The sequence below is a fragment of the Pristiophorus japonicus genome, chromosome 11, assembly GCF_044704955.1.
Source record: "Pristiophorus japonicus isolate sPriJap1 chromosome 11, sPriJap1.hap1, whole genome shotgun sequence".
NCBI lineage: Eukaryota > Metazoa > Chordata > Chondrichthyes > Pristiophoridae > Pristiophorus > Pristiophorus japonicus.
In genome coordinates, this window is record NC_091987.1 from 191,560,990 (window position 1) to 191,580,238 (window position 19,249).

Sequence of the window (19,249 nt, forward strand, 5' to 3'; positions counted from 1 at the left end):
CATTGAGCACGTTGCCTCAGCTGAATCATTTAATTACATGATTTATTGATGGGCGTATACAACAGCATGCCCAGTCTTGCATTGCTGTTTGTAGTTACATGACTGTAGCAATTATCATCCGATGGACTTTACGTGTCGAAGCTTCAGAATCTTGTTAGAATTTTACTTTAGTGATTGTAACACATCATGTTTATTACAGTGTTATATGGAGGTAAGTGTGAGACCTTTTTAAAACAGTTAAAATAATTGCCTCACTCCTTGAATCAGTATTTTTAGTTTTAACTGCAGAATCTAAACCAGACTGTATGTGGTTAAAACGTTAATGGTCAGTCCTCAGTATTGCAAACTCCTTGGGACTGAAGGTTCAACCAATTAGGATTTGAACGTCTCTTCTAACTACGATGTAGCTTCAGCCAGGAGCAAGATATGGAAGGTTTACAGTAACAGAAATAGTTCTAACGTAACCTCTGTCACATTCATTCACAACATTATGCAAATGATGATAATTGTGAAGAACGTCTAATTTGCCTTATATGTATTTCCACAGTATATTGTATTTTATGAATTACAGCTGATTATTTATATATAGTTTGCATCTGTTGGACACTGATATGTTGTGGATTAAAAGAAAGAAATTAATCACTTTCTGTCCTCAAATAATTAAACTGTTAATTGCATGGTGTCTGTGAAAGAAACCGTTTCTATTTGAAATTAATTAGATTTTGTATCACTTGGGGCACTGTTGAATGTATCCAATATAAAGGGACCATTTTCTACCAGTGGGTAGGCACAAATGGTCTTTGTATTGGCACAAAAGTGGGTTAAAAAGATGCAAATGGGAAGTTTAGTGTCCATTTCTCCTGCACCCCCTTTTTCCTTCTGGACACATTAGATGACAGATGATACAGGCTTGGCGTAGGGTTGTGCCAGTCAGAAGAGGGTAGATAGAAAGAAACCATTTCTTCGAATGGGGGAGTCCAGAACCAGAGAGTATAACCTTAAAATTGGAGCTCGCCCATTCAGAGGTGATGGTAGGGAGAAATTGTTCACACAAAGGGAAGTGGAAATCTATTGAGGCTAGATCAATTGAAAATGACAAAACTGGGGCCCCAGCTGTTTACATTGTACATTAATGATTTAGACGAGGGGATTAAATGTAGTATCTCCAAATTTGCGGATGACACTAAGTTGGGTGGCAGTGTGAGCTGCGAAGAGGATGCTATGAAGCTGCAGAGTGACTTGGATAGGTTAGGTGAGTGGGCAAATGTATGGCAGATGAAGTATAATGTGGATAAATGTGAGGTTATCCACTTTGGTGGTAAAAACAGAGAGACAGACTATTATCTGAATGGTGACAGATTAGGAAAAGGGGAGGTGCAACGAGATCTGGGTGTCATGGTACATCAGTCATTGAAGGTTGGCATGCAGGTACAGCAGGCAGTTAAGAAAGCAAATGGCATGTTGGTCTTCATAGCAAGGGGATTTGAGTACAGGGGCAGGGAGGTGTTGCTACAGTTGTACAGGGCCTTGGTGAGGCCACACCTGGAGTATTGTGTACAGTTTTGGTCTCCTAACTTGAGGAAGGACATTCTTGCTATTGAGGGAGTGCAGCAAAGGTTCACCAGACTGATTCCCGGGATGGCGGGACTGACATATCAAGAAAGACTGGATCAACTGGGCTTTCACTGGAGTTCAGAAGAATGAGAGGGGTCCTCATAGAAACGTTTAAAATTCTGATGGGTTTAGACAGGTTAGATGCAGGAAGAATGTTCACAATGTTGGGGAAGTCCAGAACCAGGGGTCACAGTCTAAGGATAAGGGGTAAGCCATTTAGGACCGAAATGAGGAGAAACTTCTTCACCCAGAGAGTGGTGAACCACAGAAAGTTGTTGAGGCCAATTCACTAAATATATTCAAAAAGGAGTTCGATGTAGTCCTTACTACTAGGGGGATCAAGGGGTATGGCGAGAAAGTAGGAATGGGGTACTGAAGTTGCATGTTCAGCCATGAACTCATTGAATGGCGGTGCAGGCTCGAAGGGCCGAATGGCCTACTCCTGCACCTATTTTCTATGTTTCTATGAGATTGATAGATATTTGTTAGGTAAGTATATGAAGGGATATGAAACCAAGGTGGGTAAATGGAATTAAGATACAGATCAGCCATGATTAGGCTCGAAGGGCTGAATGGCCAACCCTATGTTCCTAGAATCTGGGAAGGCTGGTACTCCAATTGCCATTGAGACCAGGAAGGTCCCAGGTTCAATCCATGGTCAGAGCGGAGTTATCGTATCTCAGTGTGAGTAGGAGATAGGGCCATTACAATTTACCTCAACACCTCCTTGGGTCAGTCAAAGTTTCCATTCCCAAATGCTAACCTTATAGTCTTGTGCCCATGTGGATGTCAATGTCCAGCTGTGCAGATACCAGTGATTCAATATCTTGCCTGCTTTTCACTGTCTGGGTTTATACATGAGGAATGGCCAGTTGGTCTATGTCATCAAGGTACTATACTCTAGCCTGAGTTAGTACCATTGGGAAAAGTAGAATAAATTAGGGAAGAAGTTAAATATGTAATAATTAGATGAAATATTGATTACAGTCAAGAAGCTAAGAACTTAAGAATTAGGAGCAGGAGTAGGCTATAAGGCCCTTCGAGCCTGTTCCGGCATGAGGTCATGATTGATCTTTGACCTCAACTCCACTTTCCTGCCTGATCCCCATATCCTTTGATTACCCTAGAGTCCAAAAATCTATCTCAAATGTCTTGAATATACTCAATGACTATACATCCACAGCCCTTTGGGGTAGAGAATTCTAAGTGATGAAATTCTCTGAGTGATGAAATTCTTCCTCCTGTCAGTCTTAAATGGCCGGCCCCCTTATCCTGAGACTATGACCCCAAGTTCTAATCTCTCCAGGGGAAACAACCTCTCAGCATCTATCCTGTCAATCCCCCTCAGAATCTTACATGTTTCAATGAGATCACCTCTCATTCTTCTAAGCTCTAGAGAGTATGGGCCTAATGTACTCAATCTCTCATAAATTCTCTTATTATTCACTGATTCGTTGTGGCATGTAGGAACTGTAAGAATTCTTCCATGGTTTTAATGATGTAACCATGTGCATGTTCACTGCAGATAATGAACATGCTCTCTTCAATACATACTGTAAGACCCAGATTTTGCTGGACTGCATCAAACAGAACTGTCACTATGAGACTGAAGGTAAGAGAAACTACCCAAAGTTGCAACTTTGCACATCTCTCATTTCACCAAAGAAAAAAGGTCCCCTAAGTATAGGTAGCAAGTGGCTCTATTTGTAATGATTGCGCTACTAATACACTCATATGTTGACTATTGCTCTTTGGCCCAACATTGACACAATATACATAACATTTGCATGTCAAAAATTTACAGTGTATGAATGTTGCGGCTCTTTATGGATAGTGGCGCATGTTTTTAAAAATTGATACAAGTGTGCTGGGATATACGTTGCATGGTTTCCACATTGAAATAAAATATAGGTTGACACAATGGTCAACAAATGATCAGTGAAGGGGTGAAGGTTCATGTCACTAACACCACATAATGAATTCTCAATCTCAGCCATGTGGTCAAGGATGGGCAGGGCAAAGGTCAAATATTATTCTTTGGGGACGGAAAATATAGATCAGCAGGAAAATCTGTTGCTCTCTACCACTTTAGTGTACCACCTAGAAGCTGATTCTGGGGCAGGATGAACAGAGGCCGAGAAGTAGGGTTTGCACTTACTTTCTTTGCCAGGGATCGTGGGGAAATCCAGAAGATAGAATGGGAGAAAAGAAATGCTAGGCAGAAAAGATCCACTCAAAACAAAAGTTCATTCTGTCCAATCTTTTCGTTTAAATGTATTATTTATTTGTTCTCATTGTAATTATCAAAGTTCCTTGAGTGAGAGCTGGAGTAGGAAGGGGACAGGGAAATGGAGTTGAAGCCAAAATCTGATCAGCCATGATCTTATTGAATGGCGGAGCAGGCTCGAGTCCAAATGACCTACTCCGGCTCCTATTTCTTATGTTCTTATGTGCGCAAGAGACTACAATGTAAAATCGATTGTAAGAACTTTCAGTGCAGCTTGTAATGTGATGATAAATAAGGGTTGAATTTCTATAGGGTTCTCCCGCTTGTTTGTTTGAACCTTGGTGGAACAGCCATAAAAACTCTGGAAAATAGCATAAGCCGAGTTTTTCCAGAGGCTTCCTTGGCCATTTCTGCCGAAGTTCGATGGACAAGTGGGATAACCCCAGCAGTAGAGGTGTTTCCACTTGTGGGGAGTCCAAAACTAGGAGTCATCAATATACGATAGTCACTAATAAATCCAATTGGTAATTCAAGAGAAACTTCTTTACCCAGAGAATGATTAGAATGTGGAACTTGGTACCACATGGAGTACTAGAGGCGAATTGCATAGATGCATTTAAGGAGAAGCTAGATATGTACACGAAGGAGAAAGGATTAGAACGGCATGTTGATAGGGTTAGCTGAAGTAGGTTGGGAGGCGACTCCCACGAAGCTTAACCACCAGCACAGACCAGTGCAGCTGAATGGGCTGTTGCTGTGCTGTTAATTCTATGTAATCAACCCACCCATTAGCTAATGAGTATCCTTATTGGCAGATCATCTTCCTGCTGTTGTGGTGTGTTAACAAATCACCAAAGAGTAATATAACAAGTATAAATATTCCAGGCTTCCAATTAGCTGAAAAGCCAATGGCAGGAGCCAGCCAGTGAAAACCACATTTCTAAAACTAGCTTCCACTTCCAAAATGGAGGTTGGAGAAAGAAGGTAAGCGAACAAATATTTTTTTAAAGTAACAAGAAAGTAAAATATGAGCTTGGAGATGGAATGGGAAAGAAAATATTGTGATGTCAGCTATCCAAAGCTTAAATAACACATGATTTTAGAGAAATAGTTCATTCTACTTCTTTATAAATGAATGTAAGAAATCTGCGGAATTGTGGGAAGAAGCTAGTGATTTCTATATTGACATGGGTCTGTTGTGCCTGCATTTCAGCCGAGGTTGATCTAGCGGATGAGAGTGGGCAGGTGAAGAATCTATTGCAAAACAAACATTGCTACGCTTCTGAGATCCTGACTGAACGAGAGGTTTACATTCTTCTTGGTGTGAATAGTAAGTAGGTTCCTCTAAAATAAACCGGAAACTGCATATGGACCAGTCAACCCAAGTGGGTGAGCTTCTAGAGGCCATTATAAAGAGTAAAGTTAATACTCACTTAGAATGAGGTGGAGTCATTCCTATCTGAATATTTTATAGTGCTCCTTGAGGAAATAATATTGTTGAAAGAAATGCAGTTGATGTTGTGTATATGGACTTTCAAAAAGGGGTTTGAGGGAATAGCTATCAGTCGCAAAGGACCTGATGCACATGAAAGCAGAAAAAGCAGCAGTAAAGTATGGGAGCTACAGAGGTAAAACAACCTAATGTTACTTGCAAACTGATGTTTCAGTTTTACAGCAAGGTAAAGCTGAAAGATAATATGGGCTAGTAGAATTTCAGGTAGCATCTATTTCTGAGATGGAAGAAAGAGGAACCTACACTTATCAGGTGTCAGCTGTGGCTCAGTGGGTAGCACTCTCACCTCTGAGTCAGAAGGTTGTGAGTTCAAGTCTCATTCCAGGGACTAGAGCACAAAAATCTAGGCTGGCACTCTAGTGCAGTGCTGAGGGAGTGCTGCATTGTTGGAGGGACTGACTTTCGGATGAGACCCTGTCTGCTCTCTCAAGTGGACGCAAAAGATCCCACAGCACTATTTTGAAGAAGAGTAGGGGAGTTATCCCCAGTGTGCTGGCCAATATTTATTACTCAATTAGCATAACAAAAACAGATTATCTAGTCATTATCACAATGCTGTTTGTGGGAGCTTGCTTGTACGCAAATTGACTGCCGCGTTTCCTACATTACAACAGTGACTACACTCTAAAACTACTTCATTGGCTGTGACTTCCGGTGGCCGTAAAAGGTGCTATATAAATCCAAGTCTATCTTTCTTTTTTTTAATCCTGTAATGTACTTAGCCCTGGTGACTGGGACAGAGTGGCACATGGGCACCCTGGCCACCCCTGATCCAGACCATCTGACTTCCCAACTGGAGAAGGAAAGCAATGAGCTACAGAAGGAAGAATGTTTAAGAACTACAATTATTTAACTGCATGCCTTAGAAAATTGTTCGTCACCAAGTGTGCATTTCTGTATCTTCTAGAGCCTGCCAACGACTCCATGCCAGTTTATATACCATTACTGAACGATGATAATATTGTCAATTCCAAATTTTTAGGTAGGTCAAAAAGGACTCTCAGTTTTGATTCCTCATATGGGGATTAAGAAAAGCAACTCTGCTTATCAGCGTAGAGAATGAGAATGAAAACAATAAATATATCACACTAATCAATTTTACAGCTAATATGTACAAACTGCCATGTAAGCAACAACTAAAGGACCCAGCCTGTTGGGGCAGCAGCAGATTCGGAAAACATCTGGTGTTAGGATATTTGTTCATTAAGCAGGGATGTTCACCATGCTGCAATTTTTTCGATTTAAGTAGAGATCCAAATCCCTGTTGAAAGTTACTATTGAATCTGCTTCCATCACTCTTTCAGCAATACATTCCAGGTTGTAACTCGCTGAGTAAAAAATTTTCTCTCCTCACCTCTGGCTTTTTTGCCAATTATTTGAAATCTGTGTTCACAGGTAATGGACCCGCCTGCCAGCGGACATAATTTCTCCCTACCTATGCTATCAAAACCCCCTCATAATTTTGAACACCTCTAATAAATCTCTCCATAACCTTCTCTAATCCAAGGAGAACAATCCCAGCTTCTCGAATCTCTCATTCGAAAAGTGCCATGGGAACAATCAAAAGGTGACTAGCCGCCTAAAAATCAGCTCCGAAAAGGCTCGGATGTCTCTTATTTTTCCATCATAGTCTCCAAACAGTTTGATTTCTCCAATAATTAGAGGTGATAAATCATCTTTTGTCTGAAAAGCCTAAACCACTGTCACCTTACGTCAGTGTTTGAGATACCCCTGCCTGTTTAGGTCTGTGTTTCACCACTGCTGGAATAGTAGGTGGTTTATTAATGAAAGTAAAATCCCGACACTTAGATCAGTTACAGCCAGCCTGGGTTGGGGAGAAATTCAAATCTCCCTTTGTTTCCCCTTTCCAAAAGCTAAACTAGGAGCCCGTCTGGACTCTCGAAGTCGGTCCCGAGGAAAAGCAAAGACCCTGCACAAAAAGTCTCCATCGCCATCACCCTCTCTCTCATCCACCACAGATGGTAAGGAATCTCATTTACTACAATGGCTTCAGGTCAAACTAAACAGAAACTAGTATATTAAACATAAACTAATATATTAAACATAAACTAATATCGTCCTCACTGACCACCCTGTAGACAGGTTTGTTTCGATAATCAACCACTCCACTAAAAACAGTGTCATTGATCAGTTATCTCTGGCTGTTTGCGGACCTTGCTCTGTACAAGATGGCTGCTACTTTGGCCTATGCAACAACAATGGCCACATTTTGAAAAAGTTAATTCATTGGCTGTTAAATGCTTTGAGAGGTCCGAGGATGTGAAAGTTGCTAAATAAATGCAAGTTCTTTCGTACTTCTATATACAGAAGCCAGAAGTGATGGGCTGGGCAACCTAGGCCACTCACCAACAGCTTCTACTCATTCAGCATAAAACAGCATTGGCAGAGGTCAGAAACATTACGGCCACCTTCTCAACCAGGAAATAGTGTATATAATAGAAAGACAGAACTTGCATTTCTGAAGTACTTTTCATGACCTCAGTACATCCCGGTGCTTTACAGCAAATTGAAGTTAAGTCACTGTTGCAATGTCGGAAACACAGCTACCAACTTATGCACAGCAAGGTCCCACATACAGCAGTAAGATAAATGACCAGATGTAGTTTTAATGATGGTGGTTCAGAATAAATATTGGTCACTGAAAGAATTCCCCTGCTCTTCTTCGAATAGTGCCATGGGATATTTTATGTCCAGCTGACTGGGCCTCAGTTTAGACTCTCATCCAAAAATACTTGCGACAATGCAGCACTCCCACAGTACTGCATTGAGGTGTGAGCCTAGATTATGTGCTCTAGTTTCTGGAGTGGGGCTTAAACCCAAAACCTTCTGACTCAGAAAGAGGTGAGAGTGCTACCATTGAGCCAAGGCTGATACATGATGCATGGAACTGTGAGGGGAAATTTCATTGGAGAATGAAGAATGGCCATGTGTATGTTGATTTGTAATAGTCGCTATTGTTTTACTGAAGCTTTGTGATATAAATATGATGTTTCTTTCCTGTAAGGTAATGCTTCTCCCCATATTTTGTTTGGCAGGTAAACAGAGTACTTCACCCCATGGGAGGTACCAGAATACCCCAACACCTCGATCAGGGAAGCACACTCAAAGCTGTCTACTTAAACCATTAAAATAGAAATGTTAAAAATCACTTAAGTGTTTGTACAAGAACATTGCCCACAGGCCCACGTTCCCCACAGGCCCACTTCCCTTCATCCCCCACGGACGGGCCCTCGCCCCCACAGGCCCACTTCCCCATGTCCCCCACGGGCCCACGTCTCCCACAGGTTCAGACCTTCTTGGTTATCTTTCTTCTGCCCCCCCCCAAGTTTATTGTAGAGTGCTTTATTTTCACCATAATCCTACACTGTGCCGAGTATAAAATTGTGAAGTAAAAGCACAATAGAATATATTCAAAGCTTTCATTTTCGATTGATTCAATAGGAGAATTTTTTTTTACACTAGACCTAAACCTGAGTTGCTTCTAGAGAACTGGTAGAGTTGAGTAACCAGCAACTATTTGGTATTTAAACTGGAATCTCTCCAACTGTAAAACACCAAAATTGCTGCTCTCCAACTTTACAGTTATGTAGAAGCAAAATATAGTAAAGAGAAAATTCTACGTGGTTTTAATGTTTGTATAACAGAGTGGTGATTCTTCCCTTCCTCCACATGCTTGTTTGTTTGTTATAGCTGGCTAGACCTCGTCTTCTCTGTTTTATAGCCACACGCGAGATCTTCAGTCCAATGGTGACGAGGTTGCATGTAGAATCACAAGAAGATCTTCAATAGTACATGTTCCTGTCCCACCAACCTGTAACAATCACGTTCGAATAAGAGAATTATCCAAGAATTTAAATATCAAGACTATCATGATTTCCTAATTACATGCAATAAATCGAACTGAATTAAAAGATTTGTCTGTTGACAGATAAAACCTTAGCACGTCCAGGAATGTGGACACTTTTGTAAGGCATGATTTATGTTCCGGCAAGAAATAAATGCCCCAAAAGCAAAAGTCCCCCAACAATGCTCAAAGTCTGAAAAAAGCAACTGATACAAGTGGCAAAATTGCAGTCAAACCTGTCGGACACAATACCTACTCTTAGGAAGCTTGCTTGAGCGAGTCAGATCCTAAGAGCCCTGATGGGCCCATTTCAACTTATGAAAGTAGCAAACCCTGGCCGAGCACGTGTCCGTAGTTGGGAAATTCAGCAAAAGGGACCACGTTTACATGATCCCATGCACTGTCGGGCACCCTCCTTAGGCCCCTACACCCTCAGGAATCGGCCTTCCTTCACGTGATTATACAACAGGAATGACAACCCGCTTTTAGCGCAGCATAATACTTGCTCCAAAGATAATGCTAGCCTGGAAACTGGTCGTGCCGCAGGCTTTATTTTCCAAACCCTACCAACTTCTAAACTGTTGACAGAGCCTCAGAAAATGCACTTCTACGTGACTAAACTAGAATAAGAGTAACAAGCCTGAAAAACATTTCCTGTGTGGAACATGAGTTAGTAAGGGCACTGTGAAGAAAGAAGGTTAAGGAGGGATTACAGAATTAGGCCTTGTATCACTATGGGCCTATGGAGCATCACGTAGCTCATTACGCCACTTTGAGAGGCTGCTGCAAACTCCCCCCTTTTGGATGATGGACTATCCATTCCTACATCATAGACGAGGAAGAATCAGGACATCATTTAATTGGCAAACTTTCACAAAATCTCCCCGTATAAAAAGTGATGAAGAAATCATTAAAGAAAGAACTGCAATGTGATTTTAGGATCAAATATCAGGGTCAATTTTGTGAACAGCCACTTGAAGTGCTGAATAAGAGCCGGGATTGAAATCGTGAGCAGAGAGGTCAGTTTATCCGATTCACAGATTATATGATTTCCAGCTGAGGATGAATATCCTACCATGAAAATTAAAAAACCAAGAATTTAGCAAAAAGTCACTAGTATAAAGTTCTAAAATAAAAACAGAAAATGCTGGAAATACTCAGCTGGTCAGGCAGCAGCTGTGGAGAGAAACAGAGTTAACGTCAGGTTGATGACCCTTCGTCAGAACTGGGAAAGGTTAGAGATGTAACAGGTTTTTAAGCAAGTATAGGAGCAGGGGAAGGGGGGAGGGGAGGAAAGAACAAAGGGAAGGTCTGTGATAGGATGGAAGGCAGGAGAGATTAGAGACAAAAGGGATGATGGTGCAAGGCAAGATAGAGTGGTAATGGAGCATGCTAAAAAAACAAATGATGAATCTAGATAGGCTGTAAATGGAAATGGCAGAATCATCAACAGCTGTCATGGGAAAGAGACAAAAAAACAGAAAAAAATATTTTTTTAAATATGTACTAAAAAAAAATAGGTACAGGGGTTACTGTCTGAAATTATTGAACTCGATATTGAGTCCATAAGGCTGTAAAGTGCCTAAACAAAAGATGAGGTGTTATTCCTCGAGTCGAGCTTACATTGAGCTTCATTGGAGCAGTGTAGGAGTCCGAGGATGGCGAGATCAGAGTGGGAGTGGAGCGGAGAATTAAAGTGACAGGTGACTGGAAGCTCAGGGTCACACTTATGGACTGAACAGAGGTGTTCTGCAGAGTGGTCACCCAATCTGCGTTTGGTCTCCCCAGTGTAGAGGAGACCACATCGTGAGCAGCGAATACAGCATACTAAATTGAAAGAAGTACAAGTAAATCACTGTTTCACCTGGAAGGAGTGTTTGGAGCACTGGACAGTGGGAAGGGAGGAGGTAAAAGGGGGTGATTGCATCTCCTGCGTTTGCATGGGAAAGTGCCATGGGAAAGGGAGGAGGTTTTGGGGGTGATTGAGGAATGGACCAGGGTGTCGCGGAGGGAGCGGTCCCTTCACAATGCTGAAAGGGGAGGGGAGGGGAAGTTGTGTTTGGTACTGGGATCATACTGGTGGTGGCAGAAATGGCGGAGAATGATCCATTGAATGTGAAGGCTGGTGGGGTGAAAGGTGAGGACAAGGGGAACCCTATCGTGATTCTGGGAGGGAGGGGAAGGGGTGAGAGCAGAAGTGCGGGAAATAGAACAGACATTGTCGAGGGCCATGTCAACCACGGTAGATGGGAATCCTCGATTGAGGAAAAAGGAAGACATATCAGCAGCACTAGTATAGAAGGTGGCGTCGTCAGAACAGATGCAACGGAGATGGAGAAAGTGGGAAAATAGAATGGGGTCCTTACAAGAAGCGGGATGGGTAGCCAGGTAGCTGTGGGAGTCAGTGGGCTGAAAGTGACTTTTTGTCAATAGCCTATCCCCAGAAATGGAGACAGAGAAGTTGAGGAAGGGAAGGGAAGAGTCGAAGGTGAACCATGTGAAGGTGGGAAGGGTGGAAATTGGACGCAAGGTGAATGAAATTTTCTAGTTCAGGGCGAGAGCAGGAAACGGGTGGTGGTGGATGTGGACTGTTGGACCTCTGCTCCAGGAAGTAGCGGACGCCCTCAGGCCAGCCTGGTGGGGGATGGAAGTATAGAGGGATTGGACATCCATAGCGAAAAGGAGACAGTTTGGGGCAGGAAACTGGAAACTGTTAAAGTGGCAGAGGGCATCGGAAGAGAGACAGATGTGAGTGGGAAAAGACTGGATAAGAGGAGAAAAAATAGTCGAGATAGAAAGAAATCAGTTCCGTGGGGCAAGAACAGGCTGAAATGTTAGGTCGACCAGCGCAGTCCAGTTGGTGGATCTTGGGAAGGAGGTAGAAGTGGGCTGTGCGGAGTTGGGGAACTATGAGGTTGTGGAGGGAAGATCTCCAGAGGAGATGAGGTCAGTGATGGTCTGAGAAATGATGTCTTGATGTTCGGTAGTGGGGTCATGGTCCAGGGGGAGGGAGGAGGAGGTGACAGGGAGTTGGCGTTCAGCCTCTACAAGGTAGAGATCAGTTCGCCAAACAACAACAGCGCCACCCTTGTCAGTAGATTTAATTACAATGCTGGGGTTGGATCTGAGAGACGGAGTGCTGCAAGTTCAGAGGGAGATAGGTTGGAGTGAGTGAGGGAAGCAGAGAAATTGAGACAGCGAATGTCACGCCAGCAGTTCGCAATGAAACGATCTAGAGAGGGTAAGAGGCCAGAGGGAGGGGTCCAGGTAGAGTGAGAATTCGGAAACAGGAGAACGGGTCAGCTGTGCAGGGGGAAGACTCCTGGCTGAAGAAGTGGGTACAGAGGCGATGGCGGTGGAAAAAGAGCCCAGCATTGTGCCGAGCTCAAAATTCATTGAGGTGGGGGCGTAAGGGGATGAAGCTCAGGCCTTTGTTCGGGGTCAGCGAGAGCAAGGTCAAAGGGGCTCTCTCTCTTCAGCAGCACCAACTCAGTGTAAAATTCTAACTCAGTTGCTTTTCAATTTGTCCACTCTTTCCCTGTTGTATGGTGCCAGGAGTATTTGCCACAAATTCCTTTGTCATTTGCACTCAAAAAGTAAAAAATTGAGAGCTAGCTTTAGTAAAGACTTACTTCCGGGGTACCTGCGAATGAAGAATTTACGGATTTCATCGTATACAAAAATTACAATTGCAAAAGGCACGGCCACAAACCAGTACTGAGGCCTGAAAAGAGTAAAAAGATTTAATATTAGAAAACATTCCGAGTAACTAAACATATTGGACTCATTTCTACAATAGTGAATCACTCAAAACATAATTTTTGTCATCTGCTTCATTCTCTGTCCATGATCAACTTAAAATATTAAAAGTACATTTTTAACTTTAATGTAATGGTGTTATTTAACTTCGAGGTGCACCATTTCTAACTCTATGTACAGGTGCAGTCAGGCATTGAGCACAAGACCTATGTACACCACTCCTGGACACCCGTTTTTCACGCCACAAAGTGCGCCTAAAAAGAACTTACAGATTCTCTGGCTCCCTGCAGGTCCTCTGGAGTCGGGCGTGGCGCAGCACGAGCTGTAGGGGGCGGAGCCAGGTCCCTGCGCTGAAAACAGTGCTGGGACCTCTGCACATGCGCGCTACAGTGGGCACGCATGTGCAGTAGCTCCAGGCACCCAAAACTGTGTGGGAGGGGCCTGAAGCACACAGCCCCTAGCCCTGGCCGAATGGCCTCATTGGGGCTGCGTGTATAAGGCTGCCTCCCACGCCCAGCTCCTGCTTCCTCCCGACCCTGACACCGACACCGCCCGACTCCCGCTTCCCGCCGCCCCCGGACTGGACCTGACCTCTCTCTCCCTCCCCACCCCCCAGCACCCGAACCGAACTGACCTCCCTCCGATCCCCCCCCGACCCCGACCCGAACCAACGCCACCTACCTGTAAATCTGGTGCTGGGGACGGGCCCTGCCCGAAGTCTTGAGCTCGGCTGGGCCCGGCCCGTTCAACCTCCCTCCCCCTTCTCCTTCCCACCCCCCGTTCTCCTTTCCCACCCACCCCCTTCTCCTTTCCCCCCTTCTCCTTTGCCCCCCCTTCTCCTTTCCCCCCCTCTCCTTCCCCTTCTCCCCCCTTCTCTTTACCCTTCTCCCCCCTTCTCCTCTTCCCCCCCTTTCCCCTTCTCCTCTCCCCCCACTTCCCCTTCTCCTCCCCCCCTTCTCCCCCCTCCCCTTCTCCTCTTCCCCTTCCCTCCCCCCTTCCCTTTCCCTCCCCCCTCTCCTCCCCCCCTTCCCTTTCCCTCCCCCCCTCTCCTCCCCCTTCCCTTTCCCTCCCCCCCTCTCCTTCCCCCTTCCCCTTCCCTCCCCCCTCCCCTCCTCTCCCCCCCTCCCCACCTCGCCCACCTCCCCCCCTCCCCTTCTCCTCCCCCCCTTCCCCTTCTCCTCCCCCTTCCCTTCCCTTTTCCTCCTCCCCCCTCCCCTTCCCTCCTCCTCTCCCCTCTCCCCTTCTCCTCCTCCCCCCCTTCCCCTTCTCCTCCTCCCCCCTTCCCCTTCTCCTCCTCCCCCCTTCCCCTTCTCCTCCTCCCCCCTTCCCCTTCTCCTCCTCCCCCCTTCCCCTTCTCCTCCTCCCCCCCTTCCCCTTCTCCTCCTCCCCCCCTTCCCCTTCTCCTCCTCCTCCCCCCTTCCTCTTCTTCTCCTCCTCCCTCCTTCCCCTTTCCCTCCTCCTCCCCTTCCCCTCTTCCCCTTCTCCTCCCCCCCTTCCCCTTCTCCTTCCCTCCCCCTTCTTCCCCCATCCCTCCCCCTTCCCTCCCTCCCCCTCTGCCTCCCTCCCTCCCCTCCCCCTGTCCCCCCCTCGCTCCCCTCTGCCTGCCTCCCCCCTCTCTCCCTCTACCCCCTTCCTCCCCCTCCCCTCGCTGTCAGAAACACAGACACTGGCAAACAGAGAGTGAGAGACACACACAGACAGACAGACAGACAGACAGAGAGATAGAGACACTGACAGAGACACACTGAGGGGGGCATCCCAGCACGCTGTTGGAGGGCTCCCGGTGCTGCAGTCGGTAAGTAGAACATGTTTTATTTATTAATTTTTTTTGATTGATTTATTGGTTGATTTATTGATGTATTTATCATTTATTATTGATGATGGCTCTTTATTTGTAAAACTGAAGTGTTTAATGTTTGTAAACTTCCCTTTAAACCCCCCTCCCCCACCATTCCCTATGCCTGATTTGTAACCTATGCCTGATTTTCTAAAGTGTAGACAAGATTTTTTCGAGTGTACAAAAATCTTCACTTACTCCATTCTAAGTTAGTTTGGAGTAAGTTTTCACTCACGAAACTTTGAAATCAGGCGTAAGTGGCCGGACACGCCCCTTTTGAAAAAAAATTCTGTTCCAAAGTGAAACTGTTCCAACTGACTAGAACTGGAGCAAACTAAATGACGAGAATTCCGATTTCTAAGATACTCCGTTCTACACCAGTTGCTCCTAAAAATCAGGAGCAAATCATGTGGAAACTTGGGGCCAATGATTGTAAAATTAGAAAATTCTAAAAATTGTTCCAACTCCGATCGATTGATTCCCTCGATTTATTTCTTATTAAAGGGTAGTGGAAATCTGGAACTTGCTTCCCTCAAAAAGCTACTGAGGCTCGATCAACTGAAAATTTCAAAAGGGAGATTGTTAGATTTTTGTTAAGATACAGATCAGCCATGATTTAATTGAATGTTGGGAGGGGCTGAATGGCCTAATCCTGTTCCGATATTAAGTTTAGGGCCTGTCATCTATTGCTCTGGCAGTTTTACGATGGAAAAGCACCAACCATTACAGATGTGAAGTTTGCTTTTTTTGTACAACTTTATTATCAGTGAGAACTGAAAAATCGCAAATCTGCAGCCCACAATGTCTGTTTAAATATCAGAATTTATAAGGCACAATATGAAAGATGTTAAACCAAATTTTGGTGCTAATAGTGGCCCACTGAGATCATTCTCAAATCTTCATGAAGTAAAGATCCCTCAGCTCAGCAGCTGGTGAAATCTATACTGCTGGAAAAGAACGGGTTGAGAGCTTTATTTACTTAAAATGTCACCCTGTTAGCAGTGACTATGGGCCCAAGTTTCGGCCTCAGTTGCTCCTGATTTTTTGGAGCAACTGGTGTAGAACGGAGTATCTTAGAAATTCAAATTCTCGGCATTAAGTTTGCTCCAGTTCTAGTCAGTTAGAACAGTTTTACTTTGGAACAGAATTTTTTTTTCCAAAAGGGGGCGTGTCCGGCCACTTACGCCTGTTTTCAAAGTTTCGGCAGTGAAAACTTACTCCAAATTAACTTAGAATGGAGTAAGTGAAGATTTTTGTACGCTCGAAAAAACCTTGTCTACACTTTAGAAAATCAGGCGTAGGTTACAAATCAGGCGTAGGGAATGGGAGGGGGGTTTAAAGGGAAGTTTACAAACATTAAACACTTCAGTTTTACAAATAAAGAGCCATCATCAATAATAAATGATAAAAACATCAATAAATCAACCAATAAATCAATCAAAAAAAATTAATAAATAAAACATGTTCTACTTACTGACTGTAGCACCGGGAGCCCTCCAACAGCGTGCTGGGATGCCCCCCCCCCCCCCCCCAAGTGTGTCTCTGTCAGTGTCTCTATCTCTCTGTCTGTCTGTGTGTGTCTCTCACTCTCTGTTTGCCAGTGTCTGTGTTTCTGACAGCGAGGGAAGGGGGTAGAGGGAGAGAGGGAGAGAGGGGGGGAGCAGAGGGAGGGATGGGGGAGATTTGGGGGGGGGGAGGAGATTGGGGGGGGGGAGGAGATTGGGGGGGGGAGGAGATTGGGGGGGGGAAGGAGGCTGAACGAGCCGGGCCGGGCCCCAGCACCAGATTTACAGGTAGGTGGCGTTGGGTTGGGTCGGGTCGGGGGGGTGGTGGGAAGGAGGTCGGTTCGGGTCGGGGGGGAGGGAGGGAGGGAGAGGGAGGTCAGGTCGGGGGGAGGGAGGTCATGTTGGATCCAGTCCGGGGGCAGATGGGGGGAGCGGGTTTCGGGTCCGGTCCGGGGGCGGGGGGGTGGGGGGAAGCAGGTGTCGGGTCCGGTCCAGGGGCGGGGGGGGGGAACGAGTGTCGGGTCCGGTCCAGAGACGGGGGGGGTGGGGGGTGGAGCGGGTGTCGATTCCGGTCCGGAGGCAGGAAGCGGGAGTCGAGTCGGGTCGGTAGGAAGCAGGAGCTGGCCGTGGGAGGAGCCTTATTCATGCAGCCCCAGTGAGGCCATTCGGCCAGGGCTAGGGGCTGCGTGCTTCGGGCCCCTCCCACACAGTTTCGGGCGCCTGGAGCTACTGCACTTGCGCGCCCACTGTAGCGCGCATGTGCAGCGGTCCCGGCACTGTTTTCGGCGCAGGGACCTGGTTCCGCCCCCTACAGCTCGTGCTGCGCTGCGCCGAGGGCCAGAGGACCTGCAGGGAGGTGGAGAATCTGGAGGGTTTTTTTAGGCGCACTTTGTGGCGCAAAAAACGGGCGTCCAGTTCGGGACTGCGCCATTCTAGGCGCGGCTCGAAACTTGGGCCCATTAATTCATCGAGAATTTCCTTTGATAATTTATCCAGTTCTTATCACCACATTGTTTTCTAGCTGGTAATATTACTGCCAAATAAGAACATAATAGGAGCAGGAGTAGGCCATCTGGTCCCTTGAGCCTGCTCTGCCATTCAAGAAGATCATGGCTGATCTGATCTTGGCCTCAACTCCACTTCCCCACCCGCTCCCCATAACCCTGGACTCCCTTATCATTCAAAAATCTGTCCATCTTCACCTTAAATATATTCAATGACCCAGCCTCCACAGTTCTCTGGGGTACAGAATTCTGAAGATTCACGACCCTCAGAAGAAATTCCTCCTCATTTCCGTTTTAAATGGGCGACCCGTTATTCTGAAACTATGCCCCCTAGTTCTAAATTCCCCCACGAGGGGAAACATCCTCTCTGCATCTACCCTGTCAAGCCCCCTCAGAATCTTATACATTTTAATAAGATCACCTCTCATTCTTCTAAACTTCAGTGAGTATAGGCCCAACCTGCTCAACCTTTCTTCATATGACAAACCCTTCATCTCAGGAATCAACGTTGTGAACCTTCTCTGAACTGCCTCCAATGCAAGTATATCCTTCCTTAAATAAGGAGACCAATACTGACGCAGTACTCTGGATGTGGTCTCACTAACACCCTGTACAGTTGTAGCAAGACTTCCTTACTTTTTCACTCCATCCCCCTTGCAATAAAGGCCAACATTCCATTTGCTTTCATAAGAACATAACAACGTAAGAAATAGGAGCAGGAGTGGGCCACCAGGCCCCTCGAGCCTGATCCGCTATTCTATAAGATCATGGCTGATCTGATCATGGACTCAGCTCCTCTTCCCCACCCGCTCCCCATAACCCTTTATTCCCTTATCGCTCAAAAATTTGTCTATCTCCATCTTAAATATATTCAATGACCCAGCATCCACAGCCCTCTGGGGCAGAGAATTTCATTGATTTACAACCCTCAGAGAATAAATTTCTCCTCATCTCAGTTTTAAATGGGCGGCCCCTTATTCTGAGACTATGCCCCCTAGTTTTAGTTTCCACTCTGCATCCACCTTGTCGAGCCCCCTCATTATCTGATATGTTTCGATAAGATCACCTCTCATTCTTCTGAACACCAATGAGTATAGGCCCAACCTATCTTCATAAGTCAACCCCCTCATCTCCAGAATCAACCTAGTGAACTTTCTCTGAACAGCTACCAATGCAAGTATATCCTAATTACTTGCTGTACCTGCACGCTAACTTTTTGAGTTTCATGTACAAGGACCCCCAGATCCCTCTGTACCGCAGCATTTTGTATTCACTCCCCATTTAAATAATAATTTGCTTTTTTATTTTTCCTCCCAAAGTGGATAACACGAATCTAAAATATTCTAACGTCTGGTTCAGCGTTTCCTGCGCACTTATCAAGATATCTTTCCTGAGCAATACGGCAAACACATTGTTTAAATATAATTACTGAGTGTGATTCTACAATATTTTCGAGTGTGAATTCCTCACCTGAGCCCGATGAAGTGAAGGCTATCTCGCATCCCAGGACAATAGCAAAGGATAAAAGCAATTCCAACCTGAGAGAGAAGACCTATCCACAGCACATTATTTCTAGAAAATACAAACAGAAAATTATAGGTACAGAGGTCTCAAAATTCTGGTGGCGCGATAACATCCGGGAGGCGTGAAACTTTGCACCAGGCGTTTTAGTCCCGTCCCACTCGATAAATGTGGAGAGCTAAATCAAGCGCTCCACTTCCTTCCTGGGGCAGCAGTGGGGCGCACGCCTCGGCACGCTACGTACTTGGTGGGCAGGCGCTGCCCCGTCGGAGAGGCTCTTCGCTCAATTAAAGGGAAGGGCCCAAGCCGCATACACTGCCAAAGAAGAACTCACCTACCTGGACCCCCGTGGAGTGGGGGGTGCCGCGCAATCTGCCCTGCACTTGAGCAGAGTGCCGGGCTGA

General features: G+C 45.5%; 2 protein-coding genes across 2 annotated transcripts in view; one reads left to right on the top strand and one right to left on the bottom strand.

The window, feature by feature from the left end:
- Nucleotides 1-186: 186 nt before the first annotated feature.
- LOC139275659 (uncharacterized protein CXorf65-like) lies at nt 187-8,508 on the top strand. Its single transcript, XM_070892826.1, has 6 exons — nt 187-211; nt 3,140-3,226; nt 5,055-5,171; nt 6,262-6,336; nt 7,229-7,336; nt 8,411-8,508. The coding sequence occupies exons 1-6, from the start codon at nt 187-189 to the stop codon at nt 8,506-8,508; spliced, it is 510 nt and encodes a 169-aa protein (XP_070748927.1).
- Nucleotides 8,509-9,082: 574 nt separating this feature from the next.
- The window catches only part of LOC139276413 (potassium-transporting ATPase alpha chain 2-like), a 65,631-nt gene continuing 55,464 nt past the window's right edge, over nt 9,083-19,249 (bottom strand). Inside the window, exons 17-19 of the mRNA XM_070894369.1 lie at nt 18,795-18,896; nt 12,852-12,943; nt 9,083-9,186 (exon numbers count right to left, since the gene is read on the bottom strand). Of these exons, the coding sequence (XP_070750470.1) occupies nt 9,158-9,186; nt 12,852-12,943; nt 18,795-18,896 (223 nt within the window). The 3' untranslated portion in view covers nt 9,083-9,157. The remainder of the gene's footprint in view (nt 9,187-12,851; nt 12,944-18,794; nt 18,897-19,249) is intronic.

What these genes read in the sequence shown, in the direction of transcription:
- LOC139275659 (XM_070892826.1), top strand. Translation starts at nt 187, where the DNA reads ATGTTTATTACAGTGTTATATGGAG. An exon ending in TATTACAGTGTTATATGGAG is followed by an intron (nt 212 to 3,139) that starts GTAAGTGTGAGA and finishes TGTTCACTGCAG; the next exon opens with ATAATGAACATGCTCTCTTC. An exon ending in TCTCTCATCCACCACAGATG is followed by an intron (nt 7,337 to 8,410) that starts GTAAGGAATCTC and finishes TTTGTTTGGCAG; the next exon opens with GTAAACAGAGTACTTCACCC.